Source organism: Melospiza melodia, chromosome 16 (assembly GCF_035770615.1).
Source record: "Melospiza melodia melodia isolate bMelMel2 chromosome 16, bMelMel2.pri, whole genome shotgun sequence".
Lineage (NCBI taxonomy): Eukaryota > Metazoa > Chordata > Aves > Passeriformes > Passerellidae > Melospiza > Melospiza melodia.
In genome coordinates this window covers 3,889,630-3,912,965 of record NC_086209.1, presented here as the reverse complement: position 1 = coordinate 3,912,965, position 23,336 = coordinate 3,889,630, and the positions used below count along the sequence as shown (strand labels likewise).

At 48.4% G+C, this 23,336-nt stretch overlaps 1 protein-coding gene across 2 annotated transcripts in view; it reads right to left on the bottom strand.

Annotated features, from left to right (window-relative positions):
• Positions 1–2,303: 2,303 nt before the first annotated feature.
• The window catches only part of TRPC5 (transient receptor potential cation channel subfamily C member 5), a 104,313-nt gene continuing 83,280 nt past the window's right edge, over positions 2,304–23,336 (bottom strand). For both annotated transcript variants that reach the window (XM_063170341.1, XM_063170340.1), the window contains exons 8-11: positions 7,565–7,771; positions 6,697–6,738; positions 4,923–5,012; positions 2,304–4,291 (exon numbers count right to left, since the gene is read on the bottom strand). In XM_063170341.1, the coding sequence (XP_063026411.1) occupies positions 3,557–4,291; positions 4,923–5,012; positions 6,697–6,738; positions 7,565–7,771 (1,074 nt within the window). In that variant the 3' untranslated portion in view covers positions 2,304–3,556. The remainder of the gene's footprint in view (positions 4,292–4,922; positions 5,013–6,696; positions 6,739–7,564; positions 7,772–23,336) is intronic.

Sequence of the window (23,336 nt, the reverse complement as noted above, 5' to 3'; positions counted from 1 at the left end):
AGAGAGCATCTCCCCCTCCAGATCTGCCCTCCACGGCCATGGGGCAGCTCCCAGCCCTGCCCTTTCTGCACCAGCAGGGCAACCTGACTCACGCAGCCTGCAGGGAAGGGATTTTTGCATTTCTGGGGGCAGCACTGCTGAGTTAATTCCGTCTCTTTGTGCTGTTTGTACCTGGTGATGCATTGGAGTGACACCGTGTGAGCGTCACCAGCGCTGGGTGCTTGCTCTCACTGAGCACTTCAAAGCCTTTCTGCTGTCCAAGGACACAAACCCAGCTTCTGGCCCAATTTGATGTAATCTGCATAACTGGACTTGAATTGTTTTCATTCCTCCTCCTTACCCAGGAAATGCCACAGAGATTCTCTGGCCCCTCGTCAAGCAGAGTTCCCAGACTGCAGAGTGGGTTAGGTGAGGCACCAAAGGACCCAAATTCACCCACCTGCACCCCTGCAGCACCTCCTGCTCATGTTTATCCTTGCAGAAATGTGCTCAGTTTGGTTTCCTGACCTGTGGGGCGTTTATTGTGACCACTGCCTTGGTGGGTTCTGCCCGTGGCTCTGCCCCATCCATGGATTTGCTCCCCCAGCCAGGGGTGCCTGATTTCCTGAGGGAATGAATGATCAGCAAGCTGCTCCCCCTCGGGTTTTGCAATTCTCCTTGTGTACCACCAATGTCAGTTTGCTCAGCCTTCCATGAGGGAAGAGGAAATGCCGTTTTCAAAGACAACCCTAACCCTGCAATTAGTGTGAAAGCCCGAAATCTGTTGATACAAAAATGCCTTTCACTCTGCCTTAACTAACACATCCAGAGGCTTAAATATTTGGGGTTTTTACACTGCCTGCTGAGAACAAGACTGCTGTCATCATAAGCAAGGAATACAGAAATGGCTTGGAGTCTCTGCTCCTTGCTGCTGGTTTATTCCAACACCACAGAGGAGCCACAGAGTCTGCACTGAACACTGCCATGGGTTTGCACTGAACACTGAACACTGCCCTGGGTCTGCACTGAACACTGAGCATTGCCCTGGGTCTGCATTGAACACTGCCATGGGTTTGGGGTGCTTTCTCTCTCTGTTCCACTTGCTGGGTGAAGCTGCACGAGTGCCCAAAGGGAACACCCCACAATGGGGAGTTTGCCCCCACAAGAGAAGGGAGGCAGGGTTAAAATTCAGGCAAATCTGCAGGTGTTGCAGCATCTCCCATCCCCCTGACCCCCCCATGCTCCCAGCAGAGCTGCTCCTGCCCCTGCTGATGGAGTCTGACCCGCTCCAGGGGCAGGTGTGGATTTTCCAGCATTCTGTTCCTCCAGAGGCAATTCAGAACCCAGCTCCCACGTGAGGTGAGGGCTGGCAGCCACCCTGGGGAAATGCTGGAGCTCCTCAGCCCCTCCTGGGAGCAGAGCCCTGCAGGAATGGGGACAGGAATGGGGGCAGGAATGGGGCAGGAATGGGGGCAGGAATGGGACAGGAATGGGGCAGGAATGGGGACAGGAATGGGGCAGGAATAGGGCAGGAATGGGGACAGGAATAGGACAGGAATGGGGACAGGAATGGGAGCAGGAATGGGACAGGAATGAGGGAATGAGGCAGGAATGGGGACAAGAATGGGACAGGAATGGGGACAGGAATGAGAACAGGAATGGGGGCAGGAATGGGGGCAGGAATGGGGACAGGAATGGGACAGGAATGGGGACAGGAATGGGAACAGGAATGAACAGGAATGAACAGGAATGGGGACAGGAATGGGAACAGGAATGGGGCAGGAATGGGGCAGGAATGGGGACAGGAATGGGGACAAGAATGGGGACAGGAATGGGACAGGAATGGGGACAGGAATGGGACAGGAATGGGGACAGGGATGGGACAGGAATGGGACAGGAATGGGGCAGGAATGGGGACAGGAATGGGACAGGGATGGGACAGGAATGGGACAGGGATGGGGACAGGAATGGGGACAGGAATGGGGACGGGAATGGGGACAGGAATGGGGACAGGAATGGGGACAGGAATGGGGACGGGAATGGGGACAGGAATGGGGACAGGGATGGGGACGGGAATGGGGACAGGAATGGGGACAGGAATGGGACAGGAATGGGACAGGAATGGGGACAGGGATGGGACAGGAATGGGACAGGGATGGGGACAGGAATGGGGACAGAAATGGGGACAGGAATGGGGGCAGAAATGGGAACAGGAATGGGGACAGGAATGGGGACAGGGATGGGACAGGAATGGGAACAGGAATGAACCCATTCCTGAGCTCCTGGGAAGCAGCTGACCAAGACCAGCTCTGAGGTGAGTGCCAATCATCTGTGCTCCTTAGCAACACTGCAGAATAAAGTTCAAGTATCCCATTGTTAAAAACTTAAAATAACACCCCCTAAAAAAATCCCTGTTAAGAATTCAACCACCTTGCCCTTGATGTGGTTTTCCCCCACTTTGATGCTCCTTGGGACAGCAGCAGTGACAGTGCTAAGCTCTGTCCAGACACCCCCACAGCTGGGGAAATAAAAGATAATAAAAGATTCACCTCCTGGCACACTCCTTTTTGTTGCACCTCCGAGAAGGACCTGCAGAGCTGTTCCATGCTGCTCAGGCTGCTTTTCAGACCTGCAGCTCAGGGGCCCAGGGAAGATTCTCTCCCTCAGGAGATGGATTTCCCCTGGCACCCATCAGAGAGGCAGCAAAAAGTGAATGCAGCACTGGAAGTAAAATTAGGAATTGCAAAATAAGGGCAAGGCTTAGAGCTGGGTTTTGGTTCAGCCTATTAGAAACTACTCTGAGGGTTGTATTTCAAGCAGCCAGGGCTGTTTTGGGTTGTTTTTCTTTTCAGTTCATCTACACAGGAGTTGGAGGCAAGGCCAGGTGCTGGCTCCCACTGTCAGCCTAATTGGAAAGTCCTTCTGCTCCCCAAAAGGGAAATTAGGTAAATAAGCAAATATGTTAGCAACAAAAACATGTTCCAGGTGGATGATCAAAGGGGTTTCATATTCAGTAATACCTTACAATATTAATATATTGGCCTGAAAAAACAAGCACAACCAAAAGAAGTCATATTGCTTAAAGGAAAAAAAAAACACCAGTTATAGGTCAAAACCCTTTTAAAAACATTTTCAGTGTGATTCTCAGCCTCCTGCTGAGCAGCTGTTTGTGTTGATGAGGAGCACTGAGCAGGATGCAGAGCCAATGGTGCTGGACAGCAGCACTGAACCCAGCTGGGGTGGGATGGTGATGGGAGCACTGGAGAAATCCTTTCCTCAGCCACCTGCATGCCTCAGGTCTGTGGGGTTTGGAGACTAAGACTGCATCCAGAGGGATTCCTGTGGTTTATGGCAACCTTATAAATGGTGAAACCATTATTTTAGTATTAGTGAGTGTAAAAAAAAGAAGTAAATTAAAAAAGGTGCAGATGGCTATAAAATAGGCTATAACATGAGTAGGTTTACACTTTTTTTTTTCACCTGTGGACAGAAAGGAAACAGTGATGCTGAACCAGATGAGAGCAAACAATTACCAATACTTGGCTGAGTTTTGCAGTGAGAGTGAAGAGAGCTTTGCTCAGAGCCGGGTGGTAACGTGATCCTCCTGCCCATCTTTCCATTGGTTTATAAACAAGTCACAGGCCTCTCCCCACGAATCAAACACATCCTCTGACGAGTCTATGAGTTTGGAGTTAGAGGAACAGATACTGGAAGCACAGTGAAGGGAACTGGTACAAACCACAGGGCACTCCTTGCTCTGTCCTGTGAGTCTCGTGTTCCCACTGTAGGCCACCTCATTGAGGTTAATTTCACTTTTGGAACAATTCTCTTCTCTCTCTCTGTCCATGGGAGAATATTTAATGTCTTTCCACATGTAGTGTGGCTGGATGATGCCGTCTGAGATGGTGTACATGGGTTCTGAGCTGGGCTCGGGGACGTGGCCGTTCATCTTGGAGAAGAGCAGGCCCAGCCTCTTGAAGGATTCCTTCTTGGAGCTGGAGAGTCTCTGCACGCGGTTCCCGTTGCGCACGAACGAGCGCTTGCTGATCCCGTTGCTTTTTGGCTTCTCCTCCACCATGTTGATCCCAGACATGGTTTTAATCAGGGCAGACACGTTGAAGTCCTTCTTCTTGTTGGCTACATTGAAGGACACGCTCTTGGCTCTGGGTTTTTCCACAGCATTGTCCTCGTTTGTCTCCTCCTTTTGGGACACCTCTGTGCTGCTGGTAGAGTAACTTCTCCTCTGGGGCTTCCTGTTGCCCAAGAGGTCAAGAACTTCATAGCGAAAGCTCGAGATGTCCTGTTTTAATTCCTGGGGCAAGAGGAGACAGGAGTTACCCCAGCAGCCTAATCTGACATGAAGGAATGACCGCATTCCCTCGGGAAGGCTCAGCTGTGCCAGTAGCTGGTATCAAATCACACAAGAACATCACACCCACGACCAGTGTCACAGAATTGGGGACCTCACAAGGCTTTTGTCTCCAAAAGTTGGGGACTGGCCCTGGTGATCAACCCCCTCTGCACACCCCAAAAAGTCAGATAAAAGAGTTACAGAAAACTGCTGAAATATGGCAGGAATCCTGCCTGGCTGATAGGCCCAATTTTGCATTCATTGGTGACTGTTCTTAATATCCCCCAACCCATTCTTTGGCTCTGTCTGCATTAGGATTGGGAATGTGATGTTGACTCAAATCACATATTTCACTCCTACTCTTTTCCAATGCTCTTGTCTGCATAGCACATTGTATATTAAAATATGGGAAGTGGTAATATAGGAAGACACTCAATAATAACTCACTCTGCCCACAAAACCCCACATTCAGAGCTCCTATGTCACAATTCTATTTCCACACACCACAAATCACCCTAACGAGTTAGTGCAAACTCTGCAAGTGGCTGTTTGAATTAATAAAACAAATTATTATTGAGGAATAATAAATTACCTTGAAGTTTTCTTCAGTTAAACCTTCGTTGGTTTTGGAAGTTCTTATCATTGCAGCGACGTATCTTTTCACAAGATTTCTTATCACTTCCTGGAATAGGAAACAGTCCAAGTGATTCAATTGCTGGATCAGCCCAAACTCTGTTCTTGCTGTGTTTCCCTGAGCTCTTGCCAACAGCAGCTGTCCTGACTCTGCTGGTTAAAAACCACTCACCAGCAGAAACAAAATGCTTCCTTTTAAGCACAGCAAACCTTGGGAAGGGGTGATACAGCTCCCATCTTATGGATGCTCAGTTTTTAACTGTTAACTCAGTTTTAAAGGCAAAGCAGTTGTTTGGTGCTGGGGCTTGTAACTGTGCAAGTCATGGAGAAAAAAAATTCTAGGAGTGCTCTCTCCAAGCAGTTCTTGGATGTGCTCTTTAATCTCAGCTGCTGAAAGGTTTTACAATTACCAATCTCATGTGCACACTGCGTATCGTGATGGACTAAATTTGGCATCTGAAGGTGGTTTATCAAGTATTTGAAGCCAATGAGCCTATCTTGGCAATAAATAATGTGAAGAACAGCCAGGATCCCATGGGTCAATGGACATTCACCTCAAACCACATCTGCAGCTGCCTGAGTGTTCCCCAAGGGCAGAAACTCCTTTAAGGGTGGCTGCACCATCTGTGGGCAGCACTGGAAGGGCCAAATCACACTCTCAGTGACTTCTCCAGGGACTCTCACTCCTCTGTGTCACCCGTCTGCTACACCCCATGTTTTTGGTTGGATGAGCTCCATTTTGCTCCGCTCATGTCCCTCTCTGATGGCTTCACAGAAGTAAACTGGTGCTTTGAGCTTGCACATTTATGTGTGCCAGCCAAAACACACCCAGGCTGTTTGTGCCTGTTGTGTGCAGGGAAGAGACTGCTCCAAACCTGCCCTGCATCTCCCCCCCTTCACAAACAATCTGAGCAACACCAAGCTGAAGATGGTGTCTGCAACAAGGCTTTGATGGGAGGTTTTTCAGAGATCCCAATGTCGCAGCCCTAAGCTGTGCTGTGAAGTCAGAAAGCTCCATATGCCAGTTGTCAGAGGTGACTAATTATGTTAACCACCAGCTTCTGATAAAAGTGCTCTTCAGAAAGCAGGAGATGTCTTAAGTAAGACAAATTACTAATGGCTTTTGGCAGTGCAGCCTAATGTACCACCTAACATTTTGGAGAATTTTTTTCCTTCCAGCGTGCTGGCATAATACATCCCACTGAATTCAAGGGCTGAAGTTGGTGTTTATAATGAAGTTTCATCCTTTTGTAGGTTGAGTTTAATGAGTACTTGATGACAGGCAGGCTGAGAATAAACAAACCAGCAAGATTCAATAAAGGAATTATTCCTCCTTCCCGAGCTGTCCCTAACAAAACAATATCCCAACCACAGTCTGAGTTAGGGGTGCTTTACAAAAAAGAGCAAGAGAGGAACAACACAGGAGTGTAAAAATGCTGCAGAAATAGTTTTAATCAGGACGTCCTGATGGCAATGGGGATGTGACCTTGACTTCAGCAGCTACACTGATACCTACAAGTTTTCCACTATTCCAGAGGGGCTGAAAGGCAAGGACAGATTTACTGAACCATCCACCTCCAACGAGGAAATGCTTTAATCCATGATAAGCTAAATCCTCTTAGAGGACCTACACTTATCAACATATATTCTGGAAACAAGCAAGAACTGAAGTATTGGAAAATGAGGAGGAGAAAGAAACAGCAAGTATAAACTTTATGCGCCCAAAAGTTTACCTGGTAATGTTGATTCTGAATCAGGTTGTCAGCGTGACGTTCCTGGAAAGAGAAAGGCACAGGGGTGTCACCTGTCTGATCCTGCCTTTAGAGCTCCCCATGGCTCTGAGCAAGTGTCTCAGGTTTAGCTGGGTGTGTGTTCTATTTGTTATTTGTCAGAGCTGGGGCAGTTCCCTGCTGTCCATGGGGCAGTTTTTCCTTTCTCTCTCCCACACCAACCCTCCCTGCAGGAGATCTCTGCTGTCCATGGCCACTGAGTGTCCCTGCAGGGCTGAGCCAATCCCAGCATCCCATGGGGAGATGCTCCGCCCAGGGGAGGAGCCAAGCATTCCTGCCTGGATCCAATCTGGGCCTGGCACAGCACAGCAGCCTTTGCCCCCTGCACTGCCAGAGGAGCAGCTTTCTGCTGCCCTGCATGGCCAGAGGGAGCCCCGGCCCATCTGCAGCAGCCCTGGAGCTGCAGAGGAAAACTCCCCCCTTGTGCAGGGTCCCTGCTGCAGCAGAGCCACAGCTGGCACTGCAGGAGGGCTGAGCCCCCATGGGATGGGGCTGGGACACCGCCCTGGCACACAGGGGGCAGGGACTGCTCTCACTCTGGCAGTGGGGGTTTTTTTATGATTGCATTTTTATTTTATTTTTCCTAGTAAAGAACTGTTATTCCTATTCCCATATCTTTGCCTGAGAGCTTCTTAGTTTCGAAATCATAATAATTCAGAGGGAGGGGTTTTACATTTCCCATTTCACAGGAGGCTCCTGCCTTCCTAAGCAGACACCTGTCCAAACCATCACAGCAAGTGATGATCCAGCAACCCTCTGCTGCTCCCTCACAACCCTCCAGAAACCAAGCACAAGCCCGTGAGCTCCTTACTGTGAATGTTTTCAGGTTTTCGTGCCTCTTCTGTTCGTTGTCAGAGTCATCTCCTGGGCACAGCTGGTTGTGGATCCACTTGCAAAGGTACCAGACCGACTTGGGGCTGGGGACAATGTTAAAGGGAGGGGGCAGAGTGGCGCCTTCATCAAAGTAACTCATCCAGAGCTTCGTCCGCGCAAACTTCCACTCGATGTCCGCGTGGTCCTGTGGGAGGAGGGCAGAGGCCATCAGCAGGTGCAGGCAGCTGTTCCTGGGGCCAGGCTGAGCAGGGGAGGTGTGAGGGATTCCCCCAGCTGCAGGCAGAGCAGTGTCACTCCTTACATCGCCCTCGCTGGGGGTGGGCGTCAAAAAATTGGTGTGAAATGTAACCGGAGTGAAAAAATACCAACCACTGAGAGACCAGAGGAGAGCAATACCCAGCAAGGAGAATTCCCTGTGCTAGAGGCCGGAACAGAGCAATACCAGCAAGGAGAATCCTGTGTGTTGGGCCAGAGGAGAGCAATACCCAGCAAGGAGAATTCCGTGTGATAAAGGCCAGAGGAGAGCAATACCCAGCAAGGAGAATTCCCTGTGCTAGAGGCCAGAGGAGAGCAATACCGAGCAAGGAGAATTCCCTGTGCTAGAGGCCAGAGGAGAGCAATATCCAGCAAGGAGAATTCTGCGTGCTAGAAGCCAGAATAGAGCAATACCAGCAAGGAGAATTCCATGTGCCAGAGGCCAGAGCAATACCCAGCAAGAATTCCATGTGCTGGAGACCAGAGGAGAGCAATACCCAGCAAGGAGAATTCCCTGTGTTAGAGGCCAGAATAAAGCAAAACACAGCAAGGAGAATTCCCTGTGCTAGAGGCCAGCTTTGTCCTTAAGAGGTTGTGCTTATTAGCTCATCAATGCAAGAAGCAAGAAAACACATTTCTTATTTTGCTCTTTGCTAGCACTTTTATTATCACAAACCACTGTTCCTCATGTCTAAATCAAATGAATTCTCATATTCTTCCCTGGGAAAAAAGGTCTTCCATAGTGGTTTTTGATTTGTTTTTTATGGCCTCCATTAATTCTGCTCTTATAAGGAAATGACACATTTTATGTGTGCCGTATTTTACATCCTGCCTCTGCATTATCCTTACAGAAGCCAGGAGACACTTTACTCTTGGGTTGGTGGGTTTTGTGTTTATATTATCACTATGATACCTTGCTGTGCCCTGGTGTTTTTCACCCCAACAAAGTGGAGGTGGGAAGTTAACACCACCATTTCACAGCTGCACAGACAGACAGAGGGTCCATACAGTCCAGAGCAAAGGAATGCTGAGCTATGGAAGAGACTGACCTTACAGACTTCAGAATAGCTGGGTTTGGGGAGCAAAATTTAGTCAATTTTTAATGACGGTGGAGCCAACCCAGTAACACAGTGCATATTCCCTCCAACACCAGGGCAGAGGCAGCTCCCTGCAGCCAGAGATGCTGCAGGGACCCAAACCACACCTCATGCTGCTCTGTGCTGGTTTTAAAGTCAAAAAAAAATGCCACTGCTTTGTAGGTTCTGCAGAAATTCTGACATTAGGCAGAAAAGGGGGGGAAATAATTAGTGCTGAACGCAGCTGACAGCAGCACACTGAGCAGAAGTGGTGTAGTGTGTGTTGTTACCTCTGCAGAGCAGCGCTAAGCTGATGGTTGTGACATTTCAGCATTTGCGCGAACGGTGTCTGACACCAGATTAAACCAGAGCCACGGTGATTCAGCCTAAGAACAGCACAAGGTGGGAGAAAAGGACAATGCAGGAGTTTAATTTTCTGAGGAGATTTCAGCGAGGCTGGAACAAGCAGCTTATTGAGCGAGGGGTGCTGGGCTGCAGCTCTGGCAGGCAGGCACTGAAGTGTAGGACGGAGTTTAATAAAATATTGCTGAACATCTACCCAAAAAATTACTACACTGGCTCTCTGGCCATGCTCCAGCGCCCTGACACGGGTAAAATATGCTCACATTTTGACAGTGAGGTGCAGCTGAACTCCATTTTGGTAATGTATTCAAATTATGTGCAGCCCTGGATTTAGAACGACTGTCTCAGTGGCCCAGGAGCACATTAATCTCCGCAGATGGTCTCAACCAGTCCAGAACATCATTGTCCCCTGCCAGTTTACCACAGGGGTTCTCTGCAAGCTCAGAGGTGCAGCCTGTCCTGCCCCTTTTTCCTCAAACACCATCACACCCCATAAACGGGTGAACTGCAGCATTGCTGTGAAGTGTCACGAGTTGATGCTGCTGGAAATGAAGTCCTGGGTAGTAAAAAAAGGCAGTTTGTAGCAGTGGGAATAACTGCAGAAGGAAAGGAAGGAAAGGAAGGAAAGGAAGGAAAGGAAGGAAAGGAAGGAAAGGAAGGAAAGGAAGGAAAGGAAGGAAGGAAGGAAAGGAAGGAAGGAAGGAAGGAAGGAAGGAAGGAAGGAAGGAAGGAAGGAAGGAAGGAAGGAAGGAAGGAAGGAAGGAAGGAAGGAAGGAAGGAAGGAAGGAAGGAAGGAAGGAAGGAAGGAAGGAAGGAAGGAAGGAAGGAAGGAAGGAAGGAAGGAAGGAAGGAAGGAAGGAAGGAAGGAAGGAAGGAAGGAAGGAAGGAAGGAAGGAAGGAAGGAAGGAAGGAAGGAAGGAAGGAAGGAAGGAAGGAAGGAAGGAAGGAAGGAAGGAAGGAAGGAAGGAAGGAAGGAAGGAAGGAAGGAAGGAAGGAAGGAAGGAAGGAAGGAAGGAAGGAAGGAAGGAAGGAAGGAAGGAAGGAAGGAAGGAAGGAAGGAAGGAAGGAAGGAAGGAAGGAAGGAAGGAAGGAAGGAAGGAAGGAAGGAAGGAAGGAAGGAAGGAAGGAAGGAAGGAAGGAAGGAAGGAAGGAAGGAAGGAAGGAAGGAAGGAAGGAAGGAAGGAAGGATTCCTGCTCATTTTTAGTTCATTTGTCTCTGCCTCCAGAAGCTGGGCTGGCCGCTCCCTGCCCTCACCTGGAAGCTCCCTCATGCCCATCTTTCCACCTGAGCCTTCCCAGGTCTGGGCAGCCTGAGCTGAAACAAGAGGAACAATGGGCACTGCAGGCCAGGTGAGCCCAGAGGGACCAGGGAGGGGGGAGAGAAGGGGCCTGAGCTGCACTTTCTGTGCTTCACCTGGATATAGAATGATTTATCATGGAAAAACCCTCTGAGATCATCAACTCCAGCCATTCCCCAAGGCTACCACCACTAAGCCCTGGCCCCAAGTTCCACATCCACCCTCCTTTTAAATCCCTCCAGGGATGGGGAACCACACCACTGCTCTGGGCAGCTGTGCCAGTGCTTGACAAATCTTTAGGAAAAGGAATTTTTCCTGATAGCCAAGCTAAACCTCCCCTGCTCTTTACTCAGTGGCAGCTGCACGTTGCTGGTCTGAGCATCTACAGCATTTTGTAGGGGAAGATCTGCACGAGCCCAGGGCTGGATTACACAGCCCTGCTGGGGCTGAGCAGGAACTAAACCTGGCAGCACTGCCTGGGGCAGCTGGGGAGCTCTGGGCAAGGCAGGAGCTGAAGGATGGTGCAAAGACTTCTTTTGGATAGAGACAGATCTTTTGAGTTCATTGTCAGCACAGGAGTTGTCGGGATCTTTAGCTGGTCAGAGTGACCACAAGAAAAGTTGGAAAGTCTCTTTTCCCAGCCTGGCACTTGAAGAAGGAGTCAGGGCTCTTCATTTCTCGGTCTCAAGGCTGTTTATTGTATCTTATCTATAAAATATTTTCTCCTGTCCTGCCGAGGTCCATCCAGCAGGACAGTTCCAGGCACTCTGCCTGCCCCAGGGCACTGATAAACAGTCTTTATACTAAAAACTACGTGTACAATATTTACAATTACTTCCCAATACCCATCACCTATGTTAGACAGTGAGCTTCTACTCTAAACCAATCTGTGAGTGCCACCATCACAGCAGAAGATGGAGGCCAAGAAGAAGAAGGAGAAAGGCTGGACACACCCAGATCTCTCCATCTTGCCTCCTGAACCCCCACACCAAAAACCCCAAAATCTACTTTTCCACCCCGTGATAACTTCACTGTTATTCTACCTAAACTGTTGCGGCTTTGCTGATCTTCATATAAGGTTGGTAATTTGCTCCACGGGTCATAATCAAACCCACAGGTGTTCTGGGCTCTGTGCCAGGGTCTCTGAGCCCCCTGGCAGGGTCCTGGCCATCCTGGACAGCAGAGGGATGTCCTGGGTCCTGACAAGGAGTAGGTGTGAACGTGCTGCCTTCCAGCCCAGCATATTCTGTGATAAATCCACCCCTCGCCTGTACCAGAGCCCATCAAAGGCCTGGTGTCAGTGTGGGATCAGGAGTTTCCTCCAGCACAGCATCAAAGGGCCCGTCCTGGGCTGCTGCAGTTTGGCACTGGATGCTGGATGCTGTTTGAAGAGGAAGGTAAGGCAAATCTCTACCTTGGGGATTGCAAATTTGTTTCTGGGAAAGGAAGGAAAAGGCTTAAAAAGCTTTTCTGCACAAAGTGGGTGTTTTTTTAAAAACTTTTTGTGCTTTCATTTTTAAAATAGCTGGATGGGACATTTCACCCCTGGAGTGTCCCAGGCCAGCCTGGGCAGGGCTTGGAGCAGCCTGCTCTCATGGAAGGTTTCCCTGCTATGGCAGAGGCTTGGAAAAGGTGATCTCAACCCAAACCATTCTGGATCCTGTGACTGCACAGGCTTTCCTAGGGCTGAGAGCTGTGGAGCTCAGCAAGGCTTTTCCCTTGGGAAGATTGGAGGCTGCTCTGAACAAATCCCTGCTGGTCTGGGTGTGCCTGTGCATGCTGCCTTCACCCCACCTGCATTTCTTCTTGTGCTGTCTCAGTCAACAAGTGCACCACAGCCTCTCTGAAAAGACAGACCAGACCCTCTGTAAAAGCTCAAAGTGTCTTCACTCCCCTTCTCTGTTCTGCTGCTGCAAATTCCCCAGAGTTTGCAAACGCAGCCTGTCTCAATTATTCACCTTGATGTTTTGTGAACCTGAGCAAATCAGATGAGAGCTCCTGGCAGCAGTTTTGTGTTGGAAATATACAGCAAAGAGACACTTCAATTTTACTGACAATGTCTTTGTGTGCCAGGAAACCACCATTTTCTTGGTTAGAGCTCTCCTTAGTGCTGTAAGCAATAAAATCCTCACACAGAGCTGCAGCTCCCCGAGCTCTCCTCCCTGTGCTGAGCACCAAAAAACCACTTCAGTGTCTGTTCTGTAGCCAGTTCAAAGCTGGGACATACAGCCAGGACATCAGTCCCTGCAATGGCTGGGAATGTGGCCCCACCAGGTGTGCTCCAGGTTTGGGGTGTTTCCTCACTGACTGTCAGCCCCTGGGCAAGAAACACATTTTTTGGGAGCTGCCTGAGTCTGAGCAGTGAGTGCAGCATCCTCCCAGCCCTGTGCTGCCTCATGCAGTGTTCTTAGATGACAACTCTTTGGGAACATTTATAATAAGCTCAAACCCCACATTCACCAGCTTTGCCAGCCTGACCTTGCTGCTTCAGGAATTTTCATCTAAGTTGGGATTTCAGTGTCCTCTCTTTGAGAGCTTCTGTCTCTCTCACCCTTGTTCTTGTCACCATTTCCTTTCAAGCACTGCTCAGCGTTTCAGCTATCAAACACTCCACACTTAAGAGGGCCGAGCCCTCAAGCTCAAAGAATCCATGAACTCAAAGAAACCAGCACTGGCTCTGCTGTGAGGAAAAAAAACCCATCTCACTTCCTAGCACAATGGGAATGTGTCATCCTGGCCACATAATCCTCTTGCAAATCTCTGCCATTTGAAGTGAGAATTAATCTCCCACAAAGATTTCCCTGTGGGATGGCTGAAGCCATTTCGCTGTAGCTGTTGCAAATATTTTCTAATTCAGTCAAAGTGATGTATTCACAGATGTGCCAGATTTTAAATGATTACCTGCTACACTAATTATCCATGGTAATTCAGACATTAATCTCCGTCCTCATCTCTGTGTAGAAAATGTGATGTTTACAGTTTCTGAGATGTTTTCTATAAAGATTTCCATCACCTCTCCTCCTTGGGCCACGCAGGTTGGGGCACACTTTGCCAATGACAGCAGTGAGTCCTGACCCAGCTGTCTGGGAAGGTGCTGTCAGCTTTCTGCATGAGCTGGACACTGCCACAGGCTCCAGGTTCCTTTAGCTCCCCAGGAGTTATTGCAGCTCCCTCCTGCCTGGGAGCTGGTACAGGGAATCACTGTGAATTCCTCTTAGCACACAGGAGCTGAAGCTCATCCCATGGAAAGCCTGTGGCAAATCAAGGCATGGAGTCCCATCTCCTGGCTCTTAACACCCCTGGAAGCCCTGGGATAGCTCTGAGTTTTGGTTGGCTCCAGGCTGAGATGGATTCTGGGCATCCTGTGGGTTTTGCAGGTGTCCCTGCACTCTGGATCAGCAGAGCTGTAGTTCAAACCCTCAGGTCCCAGGGCAGGGTTAGATATTGAGATAAATTCCTTTACAGTGAGGGTGGGCAGGCCCTGGCACAGGTGCCCAGAGCAGCTGTGGCTGCCCCTGGATCCCTGGCAGTGCCCAAGGCCAGGCTGGATGGGGCTGGGAGCACCCTGGGACAGTGGAAGGTGTCCCTGCCATGGCAAGGGGTGGAATAATGTTGTCATCTTATTGCAGAAGTTCCATCCTTCTTGGTGATTTCTCATGGTCATCTCACAGCACTGACTCCCTCTTCTTCACAGCTGAGCCAACAAACTCTCTCTTCTCGACCACCTAATCCACTCTTTTGTAGCATTCATCTTCTCATTGGACACAGCTGTGGCCTGTTAAGGGCAGGGCTGTTCCTGATCTTTGGGGATTAGTACAGCTGCAGCTCCTCAGGGGCAAGACTATCTTCTGCACTCTTTATTTTTTTACATTTTATCCCTCCACAGAATAAGAAGATCTTGGAGGTCCCTTCCAACACAAATAATTCCAATGTTTCTATGAAATCAAATGCTGGGGTGATTTGATGCTCAGCAGCCAGGCATGCTGAGATCCTCCAACTTTTCCACTGTCAAACAACACCAGGATGACCAGCTCCATGATGGTCCATCTCCTCTGTGCCACTCAGAGGTGCCCAAGGGCTCCTGCCCCTTCCCCTGGGAGTTCCTGGGATGCAAATCCTCCCCAGAGCCACTTGGAAGGAACAACCTACAAAGATCTCTGTCGCAGACGTCTTTCATGAAAAATCCTTTCCTTAGGATTTTTCCTCCTGAGAAGCTGAGAAGCCTCAGGAACAAAATGTAAACAATGGTTATCTGCTGCTGTGGAATGCAACAGGTGCATCTGTGATTGGTCTCATGTGGCTGTTTCTAATTAATGGCCAATCACAGTCAGGTGGCTTAAACACAGAGCCCGAGCTACAAACCTTTATTATCGTTCCTTTCTATTCTTAGCTTAGCTAGCCTTCTGATGAAATCTTTTCTTCTATTCTTTTAGTAGAGCTTTAATATATATCATAAAATAATAAATGAAGCCTTCTGAAACATGGAGTCAGATCCTCATCTCTTCCCTCATCCCAGAACCCCTGTGAACACGGTCACAGATCTCCAGCATCACTCTGGCTGGCACCGAAAGGGCTGTGTGAGCCTTTCTTGTGTTTCATTACACAACAGGCAGCGGGCTGGGCTGGGATCAGGCTGCTGCCTGTCAGATGCAGATACAGATGGCTCTGACAGTGCCCTGGGGACCAGGCTGTGGCTGAGTGCCTCTCGAGGAGGGCTGGGAAGCTTTCTGGCTGTGCCAGGAGTGCTGCAGTGATTTCTGCAGCAGGAGCAGCTCTCTGCTGCTGTCCCACCCCGGGAACAGCCACCAGCAGCAGCAGCCCCACAGGATCAGGATGTGCCCAAGCTGTGCTTTGCTCTGGGAAGGAAGGAGGAGATGGAACATTTACCTTGCAGGCTACTGAGTGAGGGAGGCTGGCTGCCCCAGAGGCACAGCAACTTCAAAGGTGCCTTTTCTGCTGTGTAATTAGCAGTGCTGCAAAGCCTGAGAGAAGTCATTAGGCTCTATTCAATACATTTCTCTCTCCACGTGCCTCTTTATTGCTCTGTGCTAAACCCAGCGAAGGAAACTGCGCAGAAAATGCATCAGGGCTGGCTTTCAAGCACAAGAAAGATGCCCTTGTGTGTCCTGAACAGAAAGCACTGCAGAAAGAGGGTCAGGAGAAATTTAATCTTTGCAGAGCTCCACACAGGCAACTCTTGCGCTGTTTCAAAGCTGTTAATTTTGTAATATGTGTCAGGCAAACTGGAAATAACATCAGCAGGGCTCGGGGGTTCGGTGACAAGCTCAGAGAGGCAAGCAGCAAAATTCCAAGCAGGGTATTTGACGTAAGTGGTGCTTAACATTTTTTCAAAAGAAAGGATGTCACAGAAAGAAAAAAGTCTGTGAGAAAATCAGGAAGCTACAAAGTCAATTAATGCATAGGTAATTCAGCTGCAGCTGGCAACAAATGACTTTGCTTTCAAAGCTGGGGATGACATACTGAGGGGTAAGAACTTAATAGGATCAATCTCCAAAATAATACAAGAAAAAATTACTAAAGGAGGACAACCTAGCATTAGGAAAAGCAATTAGAACAGTGAGGGGATGAGACAGCCAGAGAAGAGATGAAAGCACTGAGGAGCACAAGGCAGGTGCTGGGCAGCAGCTGCAGGGGCACTGCCCTGGGACAGGCAGCCCTTGGCAGAGGAAAATCAGGGAAAACCCACCTGGAGCAGCAGCAGGCAGGGCAGGGCAGGGCAGGGGGGAAAGGGAGAGCAGCTCCCCAGGATGCAGCTCCAAGGGGGGACACAGGGAATTTGGCTCCAGCACAGAAAAGCTGCTGAGGAAATACTCACAAATAAATACTAGCACTGGGAAACAAGGAAAGGGAATTCTTGGACCAGGATGCAGGTAAATGACTTCAGGTAAGAGCTTGTCTGGTGTGACAGTGTTCACAGGGGTTTTCAGACTGGAGAAGAGATGAGGATCTGACTCCGTGTTTGAGAAGGCTTCATTTATTATTTTATGATATATATTACATTAAAACTATACTAAAAGTATAGAAGAAAAGGTTTCATCAGAAGGCTGGCTAAGAATAGAATAGGAAAGAAATTATAAGAAAGGTTTGTGGCTCAGCTCTCTGTTTGAGCCAGCTGACTGTAATTAGCCATTAATTAGAAACAACCACATGAGACCAATCCCAGATGCACCTGTTGCATTCCACAGCAGCAGATAACCATTGTTTACATTTTGTTCCTGAGGCCTTTCAGCTTCTCAGGAGGAAAAATCCCAAGGAAAGGATTTTTCATGAAAGATGTCTGTGACAGTCTGGCAAAAGGCAGCAAGGCTCTTAGGAAAGCAAACAACACAAAGAAAGAAAAAACCTCAAATGCAAAGTTTTATACAGCAGATAAACCATCACTGGGACTGTGAGCCTTCAGAACCTAAAGGCTGGGGAAGATCCCACATGGCAGAACCCGTGAAAGAACACACTGTAATGGAGGAAGTGAGGAAAAATTTCCATAATTTTGCAGTGTCCAAGGCCCCTCACTTGGGAATGGCCAGTGCAATGTCAACAAGACACAGCACAGGACCTGCATTTTGTTATGGGTTGGGTAAAGGACTCCATCTCTGGAGCACAGCCAAAGAGGCTCAGGAATTATGGAAATGGGGTTGGTTGCAATGGAAAGGAAAACCACAACTGGCTTCTGAGCACATCAGGTGGGTCAGAGAGCAGGGACAGCCCAGCAGATCTGTCACAGGAGCTGTGGCACTGCCCATCCCTGCCCTGCTTCTGCCAGCCCCAGGGAATCAGTTTGTTTGTACTTGGAAAATGCATGCTTTAGCATCTCTGCTATTTATAACCTCCATGTGCAGAAGATATTCATAATTAAAATTTTTATTATGGCTCGCAATGTGCTGCATTCCACAATGTATTTAGGTTATATGTACAAATATAGATATATATCAAATACTTTTCATCTCCCAGCAGCATCTTGGATGGAAGAAATGATAGCTAATGAGAAGGCCAGGGAATATTATATTGGAGAAAACACAGAGAACTGGGGATTGTGCTGGTTTTATTGCAGTTAAATTATGGGAACTGACACCTTTTTGTTTCTGCAGTCATATTCCAGTTAAGTTCAGTTTTTATTTTAATAGTCAAATAAATCTGAGCAGTGGGAAGGTCATGCAGAGAAGCAGCTCTCTAAAAGCCTCAGCAGGAAGATATCACCAAGGCTTTGTTCTTCCTGCCATCCATTCTCTCTCCTCCATCACTGCCTGATAAGAGCCTCTTTTCACGCTGAAGGTCAGAGAGATAAGGGGCATCTGTGCTGATAACTTCACCACCTCCAGCCAGGTCAGAGCCAAGTAACTCTCACATGTCCTGGGGAACTGGAGGGCTGAGCAGGTATGGAGAACCCAAAGTGTTGGAGTGCTGATGACTCTGTTAGAGCTAAGGCAAAAAATAAACAAACTTAGCCTCATTTTTACTTGCCCTATTTCCAGAAGATTGTCTTTGATTTTTTTTTCTGCATAGCCAGTCAGGCTGGGATTTGATCTTCAAAGGTCTTTTTTTAACTCAAGCCATTCTAAGAATCCATAAAGTTCTCATTGCTAAAGAGAACTTCAGCAATGAGAAAGTTCTCTTTAGCAATGAGAACATTATGGATTCTTAGAATGGCTTGGGTTAAAAAAAAAAAAATCTGCATTACACTTGGAGATACTGCTGGGCTCAAGAAAGTGCCTGTTCCTCTCTGAGCATCCATTCCCAAAGCTTAGAATCAAACTGAGTTCTCTGTTCTGGCCTCAGGGTGCTCAGTCTGTCAGTCCAGGCCACCTTCTGCAGGTGGATGGGAGCCCTGGATTCCCTGCTGGACACAGCCAGGATGATTCCCTGGCACACACTTGCCCTGGCAGGAAGGAGCACTGCAGAATTCCCCACTTTTCACTCTGTGTGCAAGCACTTGGTCTGACCTTGGCTCCTCCAGCTGAGCTGCTGCAGGTGAACTTCAAAGGGGAAGGACAAACCACAGAAACCAAAACCCAGCCTGTGAGTCACGGTGTCCTGCTGAGGATGGAGCAGAACACTGTGAAACTGGGCTGGAACAGCCTCTGGGGTGTTCTGCAGGTGCCAGGCTCCCCCAGTCTCAGAATTCCCTCATCTCCTCAGTACCAAAGGCAAGGCTGCTGCTCCTCGTGTCCCCTCCCTGCTCCTGGCAGGAACACGGCTCTGTGCAAGTAATTCAGGCACCAAATGCCTCAGTGCTCTGCTCTTTTATGGCTGCCCATAAACTGCCTGTCCTCAGCACAGGAGTGGGGCTGGATTGTGTATTTTACTGAGCCTGCAAAGGTCACAGCACCAGAGGGAGCAGCAGGTGCCCAACACCTCTGCAAGGCAGCCTGCTTAAATGCAGTGCCTGAGCTCAGCTGCCAAAAACTGAGTAATTGCTCAAAAATTAAAAAATCTTGTGTCCTGACCATTTAAATCCATCCTTGAGCCAAAGGGAAGGGACAGATTATAAATGTATGAGATTGCCTGAGTCTGTAAGTGAACCTTGAGCTGTGCAGATAGCACTGACTCAGGAGACAAGACTCTGTTTTCTCCCCCAAAACACAGGGATTGTAGCTGAGTGGCTACAGGGAACAGGACCAGCAAACAGAAACAGGTTATTAATCACATCCCCATTTAATTAGGAGTGATTGTGTGTATCCTCTCTCACCTGCTGTATGATCAGCATCCATTTATTTGCAAGGTTGCAGCGTGTTGCAAAAGGAAATCTCTGAAGCACTGGCAGCTAAAAAGTCATATTTCAGAGAATTCTTAGTAATATAGCTGTTTCCATTGTTCAGCATCAGGGGAAAGCTCTTCCCAGATAAATCCCTTTTAGTATTTCATTGCTTTTTCCTCAGTAATATTCTCCCTTTATCTTTCACTTTTCCCCTTTTCTCCTGCCTTTCTAACAAGAGTCCCCTCGATGCAGAAGCACAAGATAATGCTAATTGAGCTTGTCAGGCCTAAATAAAAGATGGGATAATGCAGGGGCTGCAACCTATGTGGTTCCATCTGGAGACTTCAACTTCTATCATGTAGCAAGAGCAAACCTTGCTGTGCTGCTCACACGAAATGGGCAGAGAGTTATTGACCTGTCAGGCAGGGCACTGGGGTGTTAACCACACCAACAACCCCCAGAGCCCAGCCCTGAAAATTCCAAAAATAAATGCCAGCAACCTCCCTGGAATGTCTTACATCAGCCAGGGCTCATCTACAGATTGCAAGCTCTTCTTTCTTTTACTTGAGCGTAACTTTTCTGCCCTGAATAAGCCCCGAGATGGTTTGGCCATGGTGGTTCCCAGGCACACATAAACTCCTGTGGTTTCAAAGATTCAAAGCCGCAGAAAGGCTGAAGCTCCTGATTGTGCTGCCAGTTCTCACAGGAGAGGCAGGATTGGATCCCAGGATGGAGCACAGGCTTTGTCTGGGCTAAGAACAGAAGATGCAGCCTGTGAAGCTGGAGCACATCGAGTGCCTCTATTTAGAGGCTCTGCAAACACCAGATGAATATTAACAATGCGATTCAAGTCCATGGGTTACATGTAATTAGGCCAAAGCCAGCAAAAAGACAAACAGTTCTACACCTTCAAATGAATCCTTTAGCTTGCTAACAAAAAGCAATTAAGCTGCCTGCCAGTCTGGAGCGAGGCTCCAGGGCTGATTTCACACACACAGGCTGCATGGGAGCATCCCAACACACCACTGCTGCATATTTCCCTTCACTTTCCAATAAAAATGTGCTGGGATTCTCCCCACACCCAGCCCCAAGGTGCAGAGAGAGCACTCAGCCTTGGGAATCAATCCCACTGCTCTAGAGATGGGCTGCAGCTCCTCAGGAGGGAACAGGAGTGGGATCCAGCATTTCTTCACATGGGAATGGAACAGAAATCATGGAGTCATGGAATGGGCTGGGTTGGGAGGTCTCAGATTTCTGCAGCTGGAATGGCTCCTGAGGTGTTAGAAAGTCTCTTTTTTCCCAGCCCCACAACCAAAGAAGTTGAGATTCCTCGGTTCTGCTTTTCAAGATTGTTTATTTTCTCTAATCTATTCCATTCTTTCTCTGACCTGCTGAGATCTGTCCAGCAGGTCGGGCTGTGGCACAGCCCCTGCCCTTGGGGTGGTGCTGGCTTTTTATACTAAGAACCACATGTACTTTATTTACAATAACTTCCCAATACCTATCACCTATGTTGGACAGTCTGTCTCTCCTCTAAACCAATCCAAAAGTGCCACCATCACAGCAGAAGGCGGAGGAGAAGGAGGAGAAGGAGGAGGAGAAGGAGAAGGAGAAGGAGAAGGAGAAGGAGAAGGAGAAGGAGAAGGAGAAGGAGAAGGAGAAGGAGAAGGAGAAGGAGAAGGAGAAGGAGAAGGAGACATTCCCAGATTCCTCCCTCTTGTCTCTTGAACCCCCATTCTAAAACCCCAAAATTCTACTTTTTCACCCTGTGACAAATTCACTGTCATTCTACTCAAACCCTTGTGGGTTGTAACTCCTCACACAAAGTTGGTAATTGTTTCCATGGGCTAAAATCAAAGGCACAGGTGTTTGTGACTCCATGCCAAGGTCTCTGAGCCCCCTCGCAGGGTCTCAAATCACCCAGGGCAGCCAGAGCAATGTCCTGGGTCCTGACAGGGAGGGACCTCAGAGTTCATTCCATTCTCCCTGCCATAGGGACACCTCCCACCATCCCAGGCTGCTCCCAGCCCCAGTGTCCAGCCTGGCCTTGGGCACTGCCAGGGATCCAGGGGCAGCCACAGCTGCTCTGGGCACCCTGTGCCAGGGCCTGCCCACCCTGCCAGGGAACAATTCCTTCCTTATTCCTGATCTGAACCCACTCTCCTTTAGCTCAAGGCCATCCCCCCTTGTCCTGCCTGCCTGTCCAGGTGTCACTGAAGGCACTGACTGAGTGCAGGAGAATTCCCCTTTCAATTAATTACTGCTGGTCCACAGATGAGCGCAGTAATTGAGATCTGGGTAATTAGAGCTGTGCTGCAGAATAGAGCAAAGGTGTGAGTGTGTCACCTGCACCTCAAACACTTCTGCATGTGGGCAGTGACCAGCAGATGTGTGTGCTGGTCAGCAGGAGGCTCAGAGGACCACAAAACTGAGGGGCAAAGAGGGGAATTTCACTCAGCTGGCAAACCAAGGAAGAGCCATTTCATCTTCTTTCCAGAACCCCCTTGTTTCACTGCACCATAAAAAGCTTCAAGAAATATTGATCCCAGCTTGTACTGGCAACACAACAAGAGCATAATTTCATTTCCTGCTGCATTACAGAGTTAAAAACTGATGGCTTAATTTCTAAGAAATTCAAATTAATGGTGCTGAAATGAGCCTGGGAGATGAACATTTCCTGATGCTTTAAAAGAGTTTAGTTCTGAGACCAGATTTAGGAGCTGGCCTTACCTCTACAGGGGAACAGCCACCACCCCAAAATCTGCCACATGCACGGACTGGGCAGCTGTTGTACTTCAAACTGAGTTTATTGATTCATAAAATTCCTCCTTAGCCAAACCACCAGGTAATAACTGTGCAGGTCGTGCGAGCAGAGGAACATTTTCTGACAGTCCTGAGGGTCACAAATCACAGTGGGGAACAGAATTTCTGCTGGTGCTGTGAATTAAACTGGCTAGCAATTACTGCCACGGTGCTGAGGGAGTTCAGCTGCTGCAGAAAAGTGCAGGAATCTGTGTGCTTTGCAGAAGAAGAAAAGTTTGAAAGTGCCACCTGGGGGAAATCCAAAGTTATCTTGGAAACAATGTAATAGGGAGCTGAAAAATCTTTATGTTTCTCTGAGCCTTAATTTTTAAGCTCTCTTGCCTGCAAAAATTGATAAAATTCCATATCTAATATCCCTATACTTACAGTCAAAGTTTTATTTATTTTTTAGCTGCACATGCCATGTCTGTTAAGTGTACAGCTTTTGTTTTGCTATGCAAAATATTCTTTTCTTCATTCTTGTCCTTAGACACTTGTGTTAATCCACTCCATTTAATTTCATCATCTAAAACTGCATCCTGAGGTTGGTGCCCAATGCCCTGATTCCTGCAACCCAAACACTGGCACTAAGTTCCAATTTAGACATACACTACTCTCAGAAACATACTTAAAACTTATTTTTTTTTTAAAGACTGCAGCCTTTTGCAGGAACAGCTGTCTGAGATGAGCCAGCTTGAAATCACAGAGATACCAACCAACAGGAGGATAGAAAATACAATATACAGAACAATTTTGTGACTTTATGCTGGCTGCTGAAGTCATTATTCCAACATTACACACAGGCACTGCATTACACACTCGAGGCTGCAACACCTTCCCACATGGGAGTTAGAGGGAATTTTTCTCAGGCTCCCTTTGGTGTTAAGTAATCCCAGAGGTATTAAACATCTCTGTACTTTTATCCCAGAACATCTGAAGGCTGTGAGGGCCCACATCTCTCTTTAAAGTGCAGAGCTGTTGTGCACCATTCATCACCCCAGCTCACCTGCAGCTCTGCCCAGCAGCAAACAGCCCGTGGTTGCTGTTCTTACACTGGTACTGCTCCTGCTGTGGCAGAGTCACCACTCCTGGTGCAGCTCCAGTGACTAATTCTTGCCTGACTCCCCAGAATAATCACAGGTGTGGCCACCAGGAACAGGCTGTCAGAAAATACACCTGAAATCCCCGCATGTGTTCCTGCACTCGAGTGTCGCAGACATCTTTTATGAAAAATCCTTTCCT